Below are 18,690 nucleotides of genomic sequence, written 5' to 3' on the forward strand. Positions count from 1 at the left end.
TCACCGACTTTTAAGATATTACCATTACTACTGATTGCTCTGAAGCTCGCCCCATACCATAGACTAATGTCAGCTGAACCTGCCAATATCGATGGGTTCAACCAACAGTCAAATGTGTATGGGGTCCACAGACCACAGGGATCCAATAGGTCGGATTTCAGACTGCTGATTCATTTGCCTTCAAACAGATAAGCTGCCACCCAGGTTGTCTGACCGTGGCTCTCATGGAAGACGTGGGCACTTTGTACTGAGCGCTCCTGTGTATGGGAGAGCAGGCAGAGATAGCTGGCGGTCAAATGATCGGCCACACCAACATTTGGCCAACAGGCAAGCTGTATAGGAGGGCACATTAAGGTACAGCTACAGTACATGTCCAATATTCTGCACATCACTTTCGTGTACCAGGATTTATACATCTTATAACTGACATATTATGCCAGCTTCTAATGTAAATGGATCAACATGGCACTGAGGTGGTTACAACAGAATACTCAATACTATGATAGAATCATTAAAGGGAACCTGTCAGCAGATTTTTCCGCTATAATATACGGCCACTGCCTTTCAGGGCTTATATACAGCATTCTATAATGCTGTAGATAAGCCCCCGGACAGACCTGCAAGTGAAGAAAGCATTAAGTTACTTACAGGTAAAGGCATCTTCCAGAGGCCCATGACAGCACCACCTACAGATACAAGAGGGCAGCACCTCTCCTACGCATCAGTTGGATTACAGAGCTTGAGAGGACCTCAATGGTTAATGGCACATAAAATATATACAACTCTAACACAATTCACCCATGTGAAAAAACTTATAAGTGGAAGAAGTGTGCACCCATACTTTAAGGGAGGGAACTAAGAATGCTTTCATGGGCCTCCAAAAAATGCCGTTACCGGTAAGCAACTTAATGCTTTATTTGGACTCCCATGACAGCACCACAAGAGAACTACAGAGACGACGTAAAACTAGATTGATTGTGGCGGGGGGGGGGGGGGGGGGGTGTTTGATGACTACAGCCTTAAGAAGCACCCATGTCCAGTCTATAATGGTTAAAGAAGGTGGACGGGGGGGGACCATGTAGCCACCTTACAAATCTGGTTGATGGACACTCCAGACCTTTCTGGCCGTGGCTCGAGTAGAATGTGCCCTTAAAGGGACACTGTCACCTGGATTTGGAGGGAACAATCTTCAGCCATGGAGGCGGGGTTTTTGATTCACCCTTTCCTTACCCGCTGGCTGCATGCTGGCTGCAATATTGGATTGAAGTTCATTCTCTGTCCTCAATAGTACACGCCTGCGCAAGGCAAGATTGCCTTGTGCAGGCATGTACTACGGAGGACAGAGAATGAACTTCAATCCAATATTGCAGCCAGCGGGTAAGGAAAGGATGAATCAAAAACCCCAAAACCCCGCCTCCATGGCTGAAGATTGTTCCCTCCAAATCCAGGTGACAGTGTCCCTTTAAATTCTGTGGAGCCAGACTGCCACCTGCTGTATAAGCTAGAGAGCTAGCCTCCATAATCCATCTCGCTAATGTACAATTGGAGATTATGAACCTTTCTAGGGCCCTGGAAGGATAAAAATAAGGCATAGTCCTTCCTCCAGGATTTAGTGACAGATACTGTAACAAAAACAAACATCTCCTAATGTCTAGAGTGTGAAGTTTCTCCTCCTTCTAATTAGTAGGTTTCAAGAGGAAGGATGGAAGGACCATCTCTTGTGATCTGTGGAAGTCTGAGGCAACCTTTGGCAAGCAGGGTCTGGCCTAAACACTACCCTGTCATTCAATATCTGCGTATAAGGAGGAATCCTAGAGTGTGCTTGAATGTCACTTATCCTACGCGCTAATGTTATAGCTATTAAAAGGGCCACTTTGAGGGATACAATCTTAATAGAGGCAGATACCATGGGTTCAAACGGGGCCTCCATCAAGGCCGAAAGGACTAAATTCAAGTCCCATGGTACACACCTTACCCTGTGTATGGGCCTAGATCTACCAGCTGCCTTTATGAATCTGGAGACCCAGTAAATACTAGCGATGTCGCAACTAAATAAGGCACCAAAAGCCGAAACTTGCACTTTAATGGTACTAGTGGCAAGACAAATTCTAGAATGGGTCCTATAGGTACCCCCTCTTCGATCTTAAAGTCAGAAGTAGCTAGGAACGGTCTCCATGTTCTGGCAAATTTTAGTAGCGATAACCACCCTACTGAAAAATAGATTGTTAATTCCATTTGGGGAGAAACCTTGGTACTTTAACAATGCCCTTTCAAATTCCATGCCGTCAAGTGGAGTCCTGCTACTCGTGGATGGTTGACTGGGCCCTGGGAGAGGAGATCCGGAAGATCTGGAAGTGCCCAGGGATCACAGACCGACAGTTCTTAGCCACGAGAACCAAGCCCTTCTGGGCCAGAAGGGGGCAATTAGTATAATCCTCACACTGTCTTCCCTGATCTTCCTCACTACCAAATGTAACAGGGAAAGTGGAGGGAATGCATAGGCCAGGTTGAAGACCCAGATCCTCAGGAAGACGTCCACTATAAGAGGTTTCTCCACTGGATTCAGAGAACAGAATTGATTTACTTTTCTGTTTCTCCGGGTGGCAAAAAGGTCTACCTCTGGCAGACCCCACATGCGGACAATCTGGTTGAAGATAGCTCCATCTAGAGACCACTCTCCCTGCCTTAGTATGTTGCGGCTTAGAAAGTCTGCCTTGGCATGGTCTTTTCCTCTTATGTGTAATGCTGTTAAAGATAGTCTTTCCGCCACTTGGAAAAGGCGTTTTGTAATTTCCATCAGGGACTCGGATCGGGTCCGACCTTGGTGGTTGATGTAAGCCACTGCCACCTGGTTGTCCGATAGAATTCGGACATGGTGACCCTGTAGGTACACAAGGAGCTTTTTAACCGATAGTTCTACCGCTGATAATTCCTTCAAGTTAGATGATGTTTCTATCTGGGAATCCCATTGACCTTGGACCACAATATCCTCCATGTGGGCCCCCTACCCTGAATGACTAGCGTCTGTGGTTATTGTACGTGATATAACCCCCAAGGGTTCTGTCATTAATTAAAATATCCCTCTGAAGGGCCCTTGTGTGTACCTGAGCCCACTTGACGGCTGGAATACAGGATATTAAGGAACCTAACAGGGACATGGCTTGTCTAAGAGTCATAGTGTCTATTTACTGCCCGAAAAACCTGGTGACAAAGGCGAACAATTTTGTCAGGTGTTCGGTGACATTCTTGATTTACAGAATCAAATACAAGACCGAGGAATAGTTGAACTTTTACAGGTTGCAAAGGTGATTTTTCTGAGTTTTAGACAACCTAATTGTTCCAGAGTGGACCTTGATCATGCTACCTGTGAAAAGCAATGATCAGCCGAACTGCCTATGATTAGGAAGTCGTCTAAATAGGGGACAATTAGGATGTCTGACTCCTGAAGGTGGGCCATGACCTCAGCAATTTAGTTTAGACTCGTGGAGTGACTGACAGGCCAAAGGGGAGGGCTACAAACTGAAAATGACGGACCAAGCCATCCAAGGATACTGCTACTCTCAGGAAACGTTGATAGTCTTAGTAAATAGGCACATGATAAGCATCCTTTAAATCTAATACCGCCGCCACGAAACAATTTTGAAATAACATTTTTATTGCCGGGTCAACTGTTTCCATTTTAAAGGGGCGAGTGATAAGAAATTTATTGAGGGACCGGAGGTTGATGATGGTCCTGTAAAAGTTATCCGGTTTCCGGACCAAAAACAGGGAAGAGTAAAAACCTCTACCCCTTTCAGATTCCGGAACCTCCCTCAGGACCCCTTTATGACACAGCTTAACTACTTCATCCTCCAAGGCAGATTGCTCAAGATGGGAAGAGCAGAAAGGAAATAACTATTTATCCCCGGGAGTAATGCGCAATTCAAGTTTTAGTCCTGATGAAGACATACCCTGCATCCAGTCACTGTTGGTGATTCCCGACCAGGTTGGATAGAAGGCCGGCAATCTTCTCCATACGGGGACCGCTAGTCATTGGGATTTTTTTTTGTGTTCTTGAGAATGTCTGAACATGAAGCCTTTACCTCGCTTCTTCCTGTCATCCCATCTGGGACTGTTCCTAGTGGGTCTCCCCCGGCCAGACTTTCTCCTACTGAAGGGGTGCCGTAAGAAGAGGATGATAAGTTGGGGAATCTATTCTTTTCATCTCCCGCCTTATCCAGATCGTCCAAAACCGTGCCGAAAAGGTACTCCCCCTCACAAGGAATCACGCAGAGCTTGGATCTTGTTTGGATGTCTCCTGGCCAGCATTTTAACCACAGAGCTCTGTGGGCCGCGCTGGAAAGACCCGCTGCTCTTGCTGCCATCCTAACCGAGTCCACTGAGGCCATCTGATAGGAATGCCGCGGCTTCCTGGATTGTTGGAAGGGCCCCCAGAATAGTCTTCTTTTAACCGAGTCTCAAGATGGTCCAACCAGACCATCATTGATCTAGCCACGCAGGTGGATGCGACTGCTGGTCTAAGGGAACCGGCTGCCATCTCCCAAGTTCCTTTAAGGAAGACATCTGCCTTTCTGTCCAGGGGATCTTTCAGGGTCGCCATGTCCTCAAAGGGTAGTGAAGATTTCTTTGATGCCCTGGATACCCCTGCATCTAACCTAGGGGCTTTATCCCAAGCATTAACGACCGGGTCATCAAAGGGGTATATCCGCTTGAGAGCTGGAGGTAAGGAACCCTTTTTTTCCCCCTGTCTCTTCTACTCACGGAGAATCAGTCCCTGAATTTTTTCGTTCAAGGGAAAAGATTTACGTTTTTTTCTGATCCAAATCCTTGAACATGACGTCATGTAAGGAAAGATCCGTCCTGGGATCTAATATCCCCATTGTTCCCCTAACAGCCTTTACAAGTTTGTCCACGCGGTCCAGGGGCAGGCAGAAGCGACCAGAGTCTTCCTCTGATGAAGCAGAGGGGGATTAATCAGAGGAATTATCAAATTCCCCTTGACCCGCAGATGAATCTGACTCTGGAGGATCCAGCCACCTGGAACTCTCCCCTTGAGTCAGGGATTTTATGGACTCCCTCACTTCTGACCTGATGATGTCCTTCAAACTCGCGGTGAAATTAGGAGTTTCTTCTGCCACAGTCTGCTGGATACAGGGAGTGGGGTGCATAACTTTTTTGGGACAAGAGTCCAGTAGCGGGCATCCACAGAGGGCGCATTCCCTGTGTTTTGCTTTACTCATTTCTTCCCCAGATTCCCAGCAGTGAACCGGAAGTGCCTGCCAACTCCGCCCCCTGATGTCACCCAGCGACCCCAATGACGCAGAACGCGTCAGAGGCTGCCCTAGAACGCCGAGGAGAGCCACGATGCACCGCGACACACGCCGGACCCAGCTGGAGCCCACTTCTGCACCGTGAGAAGCCAAAGGGACCCAGGAAATATACTTACCCTGGCGCTGGCCACTTCCGGAGACGGCAATCCTCCGGACCCTGCTCCCTGCTGCTCGTTCACAGACGTACTGTCCATTGAGGACCACCGTGGCGCTTCCAGGACCCCCATACCGGTCGAGGTAGGAGACACCCCCCCCCCCCCCCCCGCTACCTGAGCCGATTGGCCGGGCCTGGGATCTGACGTTCCTGTAGTCTGTAGGAACCCATCGCATCAGGAAACCAACTGATAGGTGGGAGAGGTGCCGCCCTTTTGTACATGTAGGTTTCCTGATCTTGAAGAGCGGATCCCTTCTCTCGTGTTGCTGTCATGGGAGTCCGAATAAATTAAGTTTTATTATACTTACCCGGGAGGCAGTCCGGTCTGATGGGTGTCACAGGTCCAGGTTCGGCGCCTCCCATCTTCTTACGATGCCGCCCTCCTGTTGCTTCCTCGCTCCCCAGCATTGTGCTCCTGCGCATGTGTACTGATCTGCCCTGTTGATGGCAGAGTAAAGTACTGCAGTGGGAAAGGTCAGAGAGGCCCACTGCCTGCGCACTGCAGTACTTTACTCTGCCCTCAACAGGGTAGATCAGTACACATGCGCAGGAGCGCGATGCCGGGACCCATGAAGAAGCAGGAGGTCGACGTTGCAAGAAGATGGGAGGCGCCGGACCCGGGACACGGTCAAGCAGTCCAGTGCCAGAGGCAGCAAAGCAACCCCAAAACATCAGGGAACCTCTGCTATGTTTAACTGTAGGTACCGTGTTCTTTTCTTTGAATGCCTCGTTTTTTCTCCTGTAAACTCTGTTGACACCATTGCCCAAAAAGTTCTACTTTTGTCTCATCTGACCAGAGAACATTCTTCCAAAATGTTTTAGGCTTTTTCAGGTAAGTTTTGGCAAACTCCAGCCTGGCTTTTTTATGTCTCGGGTTAAAAAGTGGGGTCTTCCTGGGTCTCCTACGATACAGTCCGTTTTCATTCAGAAGCCGACGGATAGTATGGGTTGACACGGTTGTACCCTCGGACTGCAGGGCAGCTTGAACTTGTTTGGATGTCAGTTGAGGTTCTTTATCCAACATCCGCACATTCTTGCGTTGAAATCTCTTGTCAATTTTTCTTTTCCGTCCACATCTAGGGAGGTTAGACAGTGCCATGGGCTTAAACCCCTTAAGCCCCAAGGGTGGTTTGCACGGTAATGACCGGGCCAATTTTTACAATTCTGACCACTGTCCTTTTATGAGGTTATAACTCTGGAACGCTTCAATGGATCTTGGCGATTCTGACACTATTTTCTCGTGACATTGTACTTCATGGTAGTGGTAACATTTCTTAGATATAACGTGCGTTTATTTGTGGAAAAAAACAGAAATTTGGCAAAAATTTTGCTTTTTTAACTTTTAATTTTTATGCCCTTAAATCACAGAGATATGTCACACAACATTATTAATAAGTAACATTTCCCACGTCTACTTTACATCAGCACAATTTTGGAAACAAATTTTTTTTTTTTGTTAGGGAGTTAAGGGTTAAAAGTTGATCAGCAATTTCTCATTTTTACAACACCAATATTTTTTTAGGGACCACATCACATTTGAAGTCATCTTGAGGGGTCTATATGATAGAAAATACCCAAGTGTGACACCATTCTAAAAACTGCACCCCTCAAGGTGCTCAAAACCACATTCAAGAAGTTTATTAACCCCTTAGTGACAGAGCCAATTTTTGCAATTCTGTCCACTGTCACTTTATGAGGTTATAACTCTGGAACGCTTCAACGGATCCCGCTGATTCTGAGATTTTTTTTCCTGACATATTGTACTTCATGTTAGTGGTAACATTTCTTCGATATTACTTGCGATTATTTATGAAAAAAACGGAAATATGGCGAAAATTTTTAAAATTTTGCAATTTTCAAACTTTGTATTTTTATGCCCTTAAATCAGAGAGATATGTCATGAAAAATAGTTAATAAATAACATTTCCCACATGTCTACATCAGCACAATTTTGGAAACAAATTTTTTTCTTGTTAGGGAGTTATAAGGGTTCAAAGTTGACCAGCAATTTCTCATTTTTACAACACCATTTTTTTTTTTTTAGGGACCACATCACATTTGAAGTAATTTTGAGGGGTCTATATGATAGAAAATAATGAAGTGTGGCACCATTCTAAAAACTACACCCCTCAAGGTTCTCAAAACCACATTCAAGAAGTTTATTAACCCTTTACGTGCTTCACAGGAACTGAAACAATGTGCAAGGAAAAAATGAACATTTAACTTTTTTTTGCAAACATCTTAATTCAGAACCATTTTTTTTTATTTTCACAAGTGTAAAAACAGAAATGTAACCATAAATTTTGTTATGCAATTTCTCCTGAATACGCCAATACCCCATATGTGGGGGTAAACCACTTTTTGGGCGCACCGCAGAACTTAGAAGTGAAGGAGCGCCGTTTGACTTTTTCAATGCAGAATTGGCTGGAATTGAGATCGGACGCCATGTCACGTTTAGAGAGCCCCTGATGTGCCTAAACAGTGGAAACTTCCCACAAGTGACCCCATTTTGGAAACTAGACCCCTTAAGGAACTTATCTAGATGTGTGGTGAGCACTTTGAACCCCCAAGTGCTTCACAGAAGTTTATAACGTAGAGCCGTGAAAATAAAAAAATCGCTTTTGTTTACACAAAAAATGATCTTTTCGCCCACAAATTCTTATTTTCACAAGGGTAACAGGAGAAATTAGACCACAAAAGTTGTTGTGCGATTTCTCCTGAATACGTCGATACCCCATATGTGAGGGTAAACCACTGTTTGGGCGCATGGCAGAGCTTGGAAGTGAAGGAGCGCCGTTTTACTTTTTCAATGTAGAATTGGCTGGAATTGAGATCGGACGCCATGTCGCGTTTGGAGAGCCCCTGATGTGCCTAAACAGTAGAAATCCCCCACAAGTGACCCCATTTTGGAAACTAGACCCCCCATGGAACTTATCTAGATATGTGGTGAGAACTTTGAATGCCCAAGTGCTTCACAGAAGTTTAGAATGCAGAGTCGTGAAAATAAAAAATATTTTTTTTTCCACAAAAAAGATATTGTAGCCCCCAAGTTTTTATTTTCACAAGGGTAACAGGAGAAATTAAACTGCAATAGTTGTTGTCCAATTTATCCCGAGTACGCTGATGCCCCATATGTGGGGGTAAACCACTGTTTGGGCGCACGGCAGAGCTCGGAAGGGAAGGAGCACCGTTTTGGAATGCAGACTTAGATAGAATGGTCTGTGGGCGTTATGTTGCGTTTGCAGAGCCCCTGATGTACCTAAACAGTAGTAACCCCCCACAAGTGACCCCATTTTGGAAACTAGACCCCCCATGGAACTTATCTAGATATGTGGTGAGAACTTTGAATGCCCAAGTGCTTCACAGAAGTTTAGAATGCAGAGTCATAAAAAAATATATATATATTTTTCCACAAAAAGGATTTAGTAGACCCCAAGTTTTTATTTTCACAAGGGTAACAAGAGAAATTGGACCCCAGAAGTTGTTATCCAATTTATCCCGAGTATGCTGATGCCCCATATGTTTGGGCGCACAGCAGAGCTCAGAAGGGAGGGAGCACCATTTGACTTTTTGAGCGCAAAATTGGCTATCGTGTTTGGAGACCCCCTGATGTACCTAAACAGTGGAAACCCCCCAATTCTAGCTCCAACCCTAACCCCAACACACCCCTAACCCTAATCCCAACCTGATCCATAATCCTAATCACTAACCCTAACCATAATCACAACCCTTACCCCAAAACAACCCTAATGTCAACCCTAACCATAACCCTAATCAAAACCCTAAATCCAACACACCCCTAATCCTAATCTTAACCCTAACCTCAAACCTAACCCTAATCCCAATACACCCCTAATCTCAACCCTAACCTTAACCCTAATCCCAAACCTAACCCTAATCCCAAGCGTAACCCTAATGCCAACCCTAACCCTAATACCAACCCTAATCCAAACCCTAACCCTAACCCTAATCCAAACTCTAACCCTAAGGCTACTTTCACACTTGCGTTGTTTGGCATCCGTCGCAATCCGTCGTTTTGGACAAGAAACGGATCCTGCAAATGTGCCCGCAGGATGCATTTTTTGCCCATAGACTTGTATTGCCGACGGATCGTGACGGATGGCCACACGTCGTGTCTGTCGTGCACTGGATCAGTGTTTTGGCGGACCGTCAGCACAAAAAAAGTTCAATGTAATGTTTTTTTGTACGTCGCATCCGCCATTTCTGACCGCGCATGCGTGGCCGTAGCTCCGCCCCCTCCTCCCTAGGACATAGATTGGGCAGCGGATGCGTTGAAAAACTACATCCGCTGCCCACGTTGTGCACAATTTTCACAACGTGTGTCGGTATGTCGGGCCGATGCATTGCGACGGCCCCGTACCGACGTAAGTGTGAAAGAAGCCTAACCCTAAATTTAGCCCCAACCCTAACTCTAAATTTAGCCCTAACCCTAAATTTAGCCCCAACCCTAAATTTAGCCCCAACCCTACCTCTACCCCCAACCCTACCCCTAATTTTATCCCCAACTGCTCTTCTCCTGCCGGCCGGCAGATGGAGACAGATGGCGGGCGCACTGCGCATGCGCCCGCCATTTTCTTTTGCCGGCGGCCAGGAGGAGCAGCAGGAGGACCCAGGGACACAGGTGAGTATGGCAGGGTCCCCGAATCCCCCTATTTCTCTGTCCTCTGAGAAAACCGACCCCGATCATGCTCTTTGGGGTCTCGGCTACCCCCGGCAGCCGAGACCCCAAAGATTCTCGCGGGGCCGGCCGGCGGGCGCACTGCGCATGCGCCCGCCATTTTGAAGATGGCGGCGCCCACCGGGAGCCACGAGGAGCATCGGTGGAGATAGGCAAGTATTGGGGGGCTACCTGGGACCCCTTTTCTCTGTCCTCCGATGTGCGATCACATCGGAGGACAGAGAAATTAAAAAGAGATCGCGGTTTGTTTTTTTTTTGCACTGTATGGGGCACAGCTATGGGGCAATAATGAACGGTGCCGAGCACAGTATGGGGCACAGATATGGGACAAAATGAACGGTGCAGAGCATTGTATATGGGGCACAGATATGGGGCAATAATGAACGGTGCCGAGCACAGTATGGGGCACAGCTATGGGACAAAATGAACGGTGCCGAGCACAGTATGGGGCACAGCTATGGGACAAAATGAACGGTGCAGAGCATTGTATATGGGGCACAGATATGGGGCAATAATGAACGGTGCCGAGCACAGTATGGGGCACAGCTATGGGACAAAATGAACGGTGCAGAGCACTATATGGCACAGCTATGGGGAAATAATGATCTATTTTTATTTTTGAAATTCACCGGTAAATGCTGCATTTCCACCCTAGACTTATACTCGAGTCAGTAAGTTATCCCAGTTTTTTGTGGCAAAATTAGGGGGGTCGGCTTATACTCCGGTCGGCTTATACTCGAGTATATATGGTAATCCAAACCCTAACTTTAGCCCCAACCCCAACGTTAGCCCCAGCCCTAACCCCAACCCTAATGGGAAAATGGAAATACATACATTTTTTTAATATTTAATATTTCCCTAACTAAGGGGGTGATGAAGGGGGGGTTCGATTTACTTTTATAGCTGCTTTTTATGACTGGCAGCAGTCACGCACTAAAAGACGCTTTTTATTGCAAAAAATATTTTTTGCGTTACCACATTTTGAGCGCTATAATTTTTCCAGATTTTAGTCCACAGAGTCATATGAGGTCTTGTTTTTTGCGGGACGGGCTGACGTTTTTATTGGCACCATTTTTGGGCATGTGACATGTTTTGATCGCTTTTTATTCAGATTTTTGTGAGGCAGAAAGACTAAAAACCAGCTATTCATGATTTTTTTTTTTTTTTGGGGGGGGGGGGATGGAGAGGGGGGTGGCATTTATACCATTCCGCATTTGGTAAAATGAATAAAGCAGTTTAATTCTTTGGGTCAGTACGATTACAGCGATACCTCATTTAGATTTTTTTTTAATGTTTTGACACTTATACGATAAAAACTATTTTAGAGAAAAAATAATTATTTTTGCATCGATTTATTCTGAGGAGTATAACTTTTTTTGCTGATGATGCTGTATAGCGGCTCGTTTTTTGTGGGACAAGATGGTACCATGGTTATTTATATCCGTCCTTTTGATCGCGTGTTATCCCACTTTTTGTTCGGCGGTATGATAATAAAGCGTTGTTTTTTGCCTTTTTTTTTTTACAGTGTTCACTGAAGGGGTTAACTAGTGGGCCAGTTTGATAGGTCGGGACGTTACGGACGCGGCGATACTAAATGTGTGTACTTTTATTGTTTTTTTTATTTGGATGAAGAAATGTATTTATGGGAACAATATTTTATTTTTTTCTCTTTATTTAGGATTTTTTTTTTTTTTTTTTAACACATTTAAAAATTTTGTTTTTTTTTAACTTTTTTACTTTGTCCCAAAGGGGACATCACTGTATAGTGACAGATCGCTGATCTGACACTCTGCAGAGCTCTGAGCAGGCACTTGGTAAGCCACCTCCCTGCAGGACCCGGAAGTAGCTCCGCGGCCATTTTGCATCCGAGGCCTGCAGGGAGGAGACACTCGGTACAAGGTGAGCACATCACCTTGTACCGATCGTCTCAGGGAAGCACACAGGGAGCCCCCTCCCTGCGCGATGGTTCCCTATACCGCCGGGACACTGCGATCATGTTTGATCGCAGTGTGCGGGGGTTAATGTGTCGGGAGCGATCCGTGACCACTCCTGGCACATAGTGCCGGATGTCAGCTGCGATAGTCAGCTGAGACCCGGCCGCGATCGGTCGCGCTCCCCCCGTGAGCGCGGCCGATCGCATATGACGTACTATCCAGTCACTGGGAATTAAGTCCCAGGTCACCTCGACGGGATAGTACGTCATATGGGATTAAGGGGTTAAATATCTTGATGACACTGCGCACGGTAGACACAGGAACATTCAGGTCTTTGGAGATGGGCTTGTAGCCTTGAGATTGCTCATGCTTCCTCACAATTTGGTTTCTCAAGTCCTCAGACAGTTCTTTGGTCTTCTTTCTTTTCTCCATGCTCAATGTGGTACACACAAGGACACAGGACAAAGGTTGAGTCAACTTTAATCCATGTCAACTGGCTGCAAGTGTGATTTAGTTATTGCCAACACCTGTTAGGTGCCACAGGTAAGTTACAGGTGCTGTTAATTACACAAATTAGAGAAGCATCACATGATTTTTCGAACGGTGCCAATACTTTTGTCCACCCCCTTTTTTATGTTTGGTGTGGAATTATATCCAATTTGGCTTTAGGACAATTCTTTTTGTGTTTTTTTTCATTAAGACAAATTAAATGAAGATAACAAAGAATTTGTGTTTGCAATCATTTTCAGGAAGAAACTGAGTATTATCTGACAGAATTGCAGGGGTGTCAATACTTTTGGCCACAACGGTAGCTGCTGAAAACAGATGTTAAATGTCACCCACCGATGCTTCCGTAACAAGGGAGTCCCAAAAAGAGCCCTGGAAAGGTGCCATCACATTAGTCATTATGCCTGCGTACGCAAGAGCAGAGACATGACAGGCCCTTTACTATGGTGCCAATATTTGTTTACAGGGAGCCAAAATGGCCAGGGATTCTCTCTTGAGATCAGGCCACAGTTCTTAACAGAAACTTGAGAGAAAATTAATCACGCAATTAAAGCTGCAAATTTCACTGTAATATGTGTTTATGGTCAAGTGTACTGTTTGTGAGGTTGGTTAAAATCCTCAAACTACTGCACATTACCCAGAGCAGCGGGCATAAGTTGTAGCCAGGACCGCTGCCGCCCTGTTACGAGCCCCAGCATTTTTAATGAAGCCATACACCCTCCTAGATGGAAAGACAGAGGGCACTTTCCACTGCAGGTGTGGCGATGGTGAACCAGCACTTCCCAGGAATATGGCTACTGATGACAACTAGATGTAACAGTTCAGACATTTTCATCGAACATTCGGTGACTTTCATATAGCCAGATGGGGGTCCGGAATTTGCAAATCACAGAAAAATATTCTCTTGGAAAGATTTGCACCTCTCCCATGTTAGACCCAGTGCTAGTTGCCTTACAAACACTGCAGGGTGAAGGCGGCCTCTTCATTGGGGGACAGGGACATTAGTAGCACCTTTTGGAGGCCCTTTAGTCCCAAGGAAGCACTGGCCATAAGTCTCCCTACGTTCACAAGTAGAATCTGGCAGAGGCCTCTCTCCCAGTTCTTGTGCTAGCCCCACACTGGTACAAAGCCATCTGAAACACGTCTGCAAATGGTCATGCAGCGAGGCTCTTCACATAGTCCATTTCTAGGATTCCCACTTCCTGACCTCTTCCCCTGTTAGGCTATGTGCACACGATGCGGATTTGCTGCGGATTTTTCCGCGCAGAAGCGCTGCAGATCCGCACGGCCGAGGCTACCACTGTGTGTCAGCGGCAGGTTCTAACGGGGGATTGCAACCTTGGGGGGGGGGGGGGGGGGGGAACGCTCCCATTGCTAACACTACTGCACAGTGGGGAAGAAACCGCCACGCAAGTGGATTTTCCCTGCACAGGACTATACGCCGATCTGTAAGTGCCCCTTAGCGCGGCAACCTTTTACATTATTGATTTTGGATATTTGGGCAGTTTTACCTGCTGCTGCACTTTCAGGCACACGTGTTCAGCGCCATTGTGATCTATTGATTTACTATTATTAGAAAATACCTCCACTTAGAAGTGTAGGATAGTTCTTCTGATTAGCTATGTCGCTTACGCCATGTGCAGGGCATGGTTACAACTACTGATATAGTGACAGCTGTTCGTGGCCACAACTATGGATAACTAAGCTACTACAATGCACATGGGGTAACGCAGCTAATCAGAAGAACTAAAATACATTTCTAATCGGATGTATTTGCTAACAATTTTATTACACCTACTACATATGGAGATAGGATCTTGGAGATCGGAATACCCTTTTAACCCTAGGCAAGAACTAAAGGGAAGCGGTCAGTCACTATATTACCTAAACCTTGGGCAACACAAGACTGGTTCATTAAAAAGCCTCATCTTCCTCAAACACTGCAGCAGAGAAGAGTCTGCGGGCAGCGCCCATCACCTTCCTGCCCAACACGACAGGTCATAGGAAGAGACCGGTCAGTCGAGTCAGACGAGCCACAGGGGAACCTCTTCTCCCTGGGCCTGGCTCATCTTTCAGGTAAAATGGTGCTTTCTGCAGTGAACGAGCCATCCATGTTTCATAATAGACCACAGATGACAAACATAAAGGGGGGACTACAACTTTAAATAACAGAAGACTTTACTGTCTGTTTTTCGCCAACTGGTGATGGCTTCTCAGATGACTGGTGCTAGTCAGGAACCAGATTATCACATCCTTCTTTGACTGTTAAAGGGGCTGGGACTACGCAAGCCATGCTGTATCCATAGGGCAGGCCATCAATGTAAGATTGTTGTGGTCACTGATCAGCCCATGGTTTAGGGCGATAAAGTACGGTACTGCCAGGTACTCGGTGCCAGCCGATCCGTGGGGTGCCACAAGTCTTACATGAGTGACCTATCCGCCATACATGCCTGCATTCAGTAATACACAGCTATCCAGTCACGTGCCCCCAAACAGAGACACATGGCTGCCCATTGTGGTGAAGGGGCCATCCGGCTCCTGGGGTCTGTTATTGTCGGCAGCGCTGCCCTCACATAACAGCACTGCAGCCAATCAGTGAGCTCGGGTATCAGATGTAGTGGCGTCAGCGCTGCAGACAGTCACCGGGCGCAGCCTCACAGCTGGACCTGGCGGAGGTGACAATTATAGGGGCTTGACAATGGGGGGCAATGATGCCAGTAATTATTGGGGGCCCACAGGTAGCCCTGCTCCCAGGAGCTGGCACAGCCGGCCATGTGTGGGCCAGGCCGAGGCTTCCCTCCCGGCCTCCACGGCTGGCCGCCTCACCGCGCGGTCCCCGGCCTCACTCACCTGCCGTAGATTCCATCGGTGATTCGGTTCCGTTTTAACGGGCGCCGGAGTTTACTGCAGTCAGCATTCCGCCGCTTCATTCTCCCGGTGTCCACCTCCTCCAGCTGCCGCCGCCCGAGGCCTCCCCCGTCCGTCCAGACACCGCTCACACCGGCTCCGGTGCTTACTAGGGGCTACCCGCCCGGAAACGCGCCGATAAACGCATGGAAAGAAACCGATAGTAACGAGTTTAAAGGGTTTGAAACAAAGAAATAAAGATGGAGGCCCCTCCTCCTCCTCCCCTCAGCAACGGCGCAGCCAGGGCCGGACGGAACGCCAGCCCGCCCACTCTAGGAGTGAAGGCTGGGACAGCCAATCACAGCTTCCGAGGCGCTGAGCGACAAGAAGGCAAGCCAGTAGGGCACAAGGGCAAGCTGCCAATAATGACGCAAGGAGTTTTTCTGAAGCTTTGCTGGCCTTAGAAAGAAAAGCCGTTCGGCTTTGGGCGGGGAATTGTAATGACTGGCGTCTGAAGGGACCAATTATAAAGATCACAGAATGTGCTGGGCGGGGCAATGTGGTTGGCAAGTGCAGTGCGCGGGAAGCCAGAGAGTGAAAGGAGAGGGGCGTGAGGTGTCAAATCTTACAGCCAATCAGAGCCAATCTACAGGAGAGGGTGACAGCGGCATGTCCAATGACGCTGCAGAAGAGGAGGAGCTATAGTTAACCCTTCAGGTAGAGCAATGGGCTGGTTTGTTTTGGGTTCCACGTCCGCAGGATGGAGGGCCGTACCGTGAAGCCCGCCCCCTGCTGGAATGGGGCAGTACTGGCTCCGGTCTGTCAGTACTGGGAGGCTGCGCCGTGTGTGGGGCTGAGCACGGACATGGCAGACATGTAGGACTCCTGTCCTGGCAGCGCGCTAGTACCAGCCGGGCCACTGCCGGCTCTGTTCCCATAGCAGTCCATGGGAACACAAGAACTGTGCGGGCTACTGCCCCATAGGCAGCGCTGTGCATCGGGCTGAGGATGCCCCCGACCTGTGGAGCCCGCAGTACCACTGAGAGACGGGGGTGGCGCTGTACTGGGGCATCCTGATGGGGACAGGGCTGCATACAGAGCACGGTGCCCACTGTCACCCAAGGACCCCACAAAACGGCTGGCAGGATGGAGAGGTAGCCAGTGTATGTAATGGAAGGACGAGACAGGCACCGGGGAGGCACAGCAGCTCTGGGTGTGACTGGAGTCTAGACATAATGTGTAAGAACAGAATAGTGACTGCAGCTCTGGGTGTGACAGGAGTCTAGACATAATGTCACTGCAGCTCTGGGTGTGACTGGAGTATAGACATAATGTGTAAGAACAGAATAGTGACTGCAGCTCTGGGTGTGACTGGAGTACAGATATAATGTAAGAACAGAATAGTGACTGCAGCTCTGGGTGTGACAGGAGTCTAGACATAATGTCACTGCAGCTCTGGGTGTGACTGGAGTATAGACATAATGTAAGAACAGAATAGTGACTTCAGCTCTGGATGTGACTGGAGTACAGACATAATGTAAGAACAGAATAGTGACTGCAGCTCTGGGTGTGACTGGAGTACAGACATTGTAAGAACAATAGTGACTGCAGCTCTGGAGGGGACTGGCGTACAGACATAATGTAAGAACAGAATAGTGACTGCAGCTCAGGATGTGACTGGAGTCTAGACATAATATACCAACAGAATAGTGACTGCAGCTGTGGGTGTGACTGGAGTCAAGACATAATATACCAACAGAATAGTGACTGCAGCTCTGGATGTGACTGGAGTCTAGACAATATACTAACAGAATAGTGAGTGCAGCTCTGGGTGTGACTGGAGTCAAGACATAATATACCAACAGAATAGTGACTGCAGCTCTGGATGTGACTGGAGTCTAGACAATATACTAACAGAATAGTGACTGCAGCTCTGGGTGTGACAGGAGTCTAGACATAATGTCACTGCAGCTCTGGGTGTGACTGGAGTATAGACATCATAATGTAAGAACAGAATAGTGACTGCAGCTCTGGGTGTGACTGGAGTACAGATATAATGTAAGAACAGAATAGTGACTGCAGCTCTGGGTGTGACAGGAGTCTAGACATAATGTCACTGCAGCTCTGGGTGTGACTGGAGTATAGACATAATGTAAGAACAGAATAGTGACTTCAGCTCTGGATGTGACTGGAGTACAGACATAATGTAAGAACAGAATAGTGACTGCAGCTCTGGGTGTGACTGGAGTACAGACATTGTAAGAACAATAGTGACTGCAGCTCTGGAGGGGACTGGCGTACAGACATAATGTAAGAACAGAATAGTGACTGCAGCTCAGGATGTGACTGGAGTCTAGACATAATATACCAACAGAATAGTGACTGCAGCTGTGGGTGTGACTGGAGTCAAGACATAATATACCAACAGAATAGTGACTGCAGCTCTGGATGTGACTGGAGTCTAGACAATATACTAACAGAATAGTGAGTGCAGCTCTGGGTGTGACTGGAGTCAAGACATAATATACCAACAGAATAGTGACTGCAGCTCTGGATGTGACTGGAGTCTAGACAATATACTAACAGAATAGTGACTGCAGCTCTGGGTGTGACAGGAGTCTAGACATAATGTCACTGCAGCTCTGGGTGTGACTGGAGTATAGACATCATAATGTAAGAACAGAATAGTGACTGCAGCTCTGGGTGTGACTGGAGTACAGATATAATGTAAGAACAGAATAGTGACTGCAGCTCTGGGTGTGACAGGAGTCTAGACATAATGTCACTGCAGCTCTGGGTGTGACTGGAGTATAGACATAATGTAAGAACAGAATAGTGACTTCAGCTCTGGATGTGACTGGAGTACAGACATAATGTAAGAACAGAATAGTGACTGCAGCTCTGGGTGTGACTGGAGTACAGACATTGTAAGAACAATAGTGACTGCAGCTCTGGAGGGGACTGGCGTACAGACATAATGTAAGAACAGAATAGTGACTGCAGCTCAGGATGTGACTGGAGTCTAGACATAATATACCAACAGAATAGTGACTGCAGCTGTGGGTGTGACTGGAGTCAAGACATAATATACCAACAGAATAGTGACTGCAGCTCTGGATGTGACTGGAGTCTAGACAATATACTAACAGAATAGTGAGTGCAGCTCTGGGTGTGACTGGAGTCAAGACATAATATACCAACAGAATAGTGACTGCAGCT

The 18,690-nt window shown here is 47.1% G+C and overlaps 1 protein-coding gene across 1 annotated transcript in view; it reads right to left on the bottom strand.

The window, feature by feature from the left end:
- MACO1 (macoilin 1) overlaps nucleotides 1-15,783 on the bottom strand; it is a 63,542-nt gene extending 47,759 nt beyond the window's left edge. Inside the window, exon 1 of the mRNA XM_069757909.1 lies at nucleotides 15,475-15,783. Within this exon, the coding sequence (XP_069614010.1) occupies nucleotides 15,475-15,554 (80 nt within the window). The 5' untranslated portion in view covers nucleotides 15,555-15,783. The remainder of the gene's footprint in view (nucleotides 1-15,474) is intronic.
- Between the last annotated feature and the right edge of the window lie 2,907 nt (nucleotides 15,784-18,690).

Source organism: Ranitomeya imitator, chromosome 3 (assembly GCF_032444005.1).
Source record: "Ranitomeya imitator isolate aRanImi1 chromosome 3, aRanImi1.pri, whole genome shotgun sequence".
In the NCBI taxonomy this organism is placed as follows: Eukaryota; Metazoa; Chordata; class Amphibia; order Anura; family Dendrobatidae; genus Ranitomeya; species Ranitomeya imitator.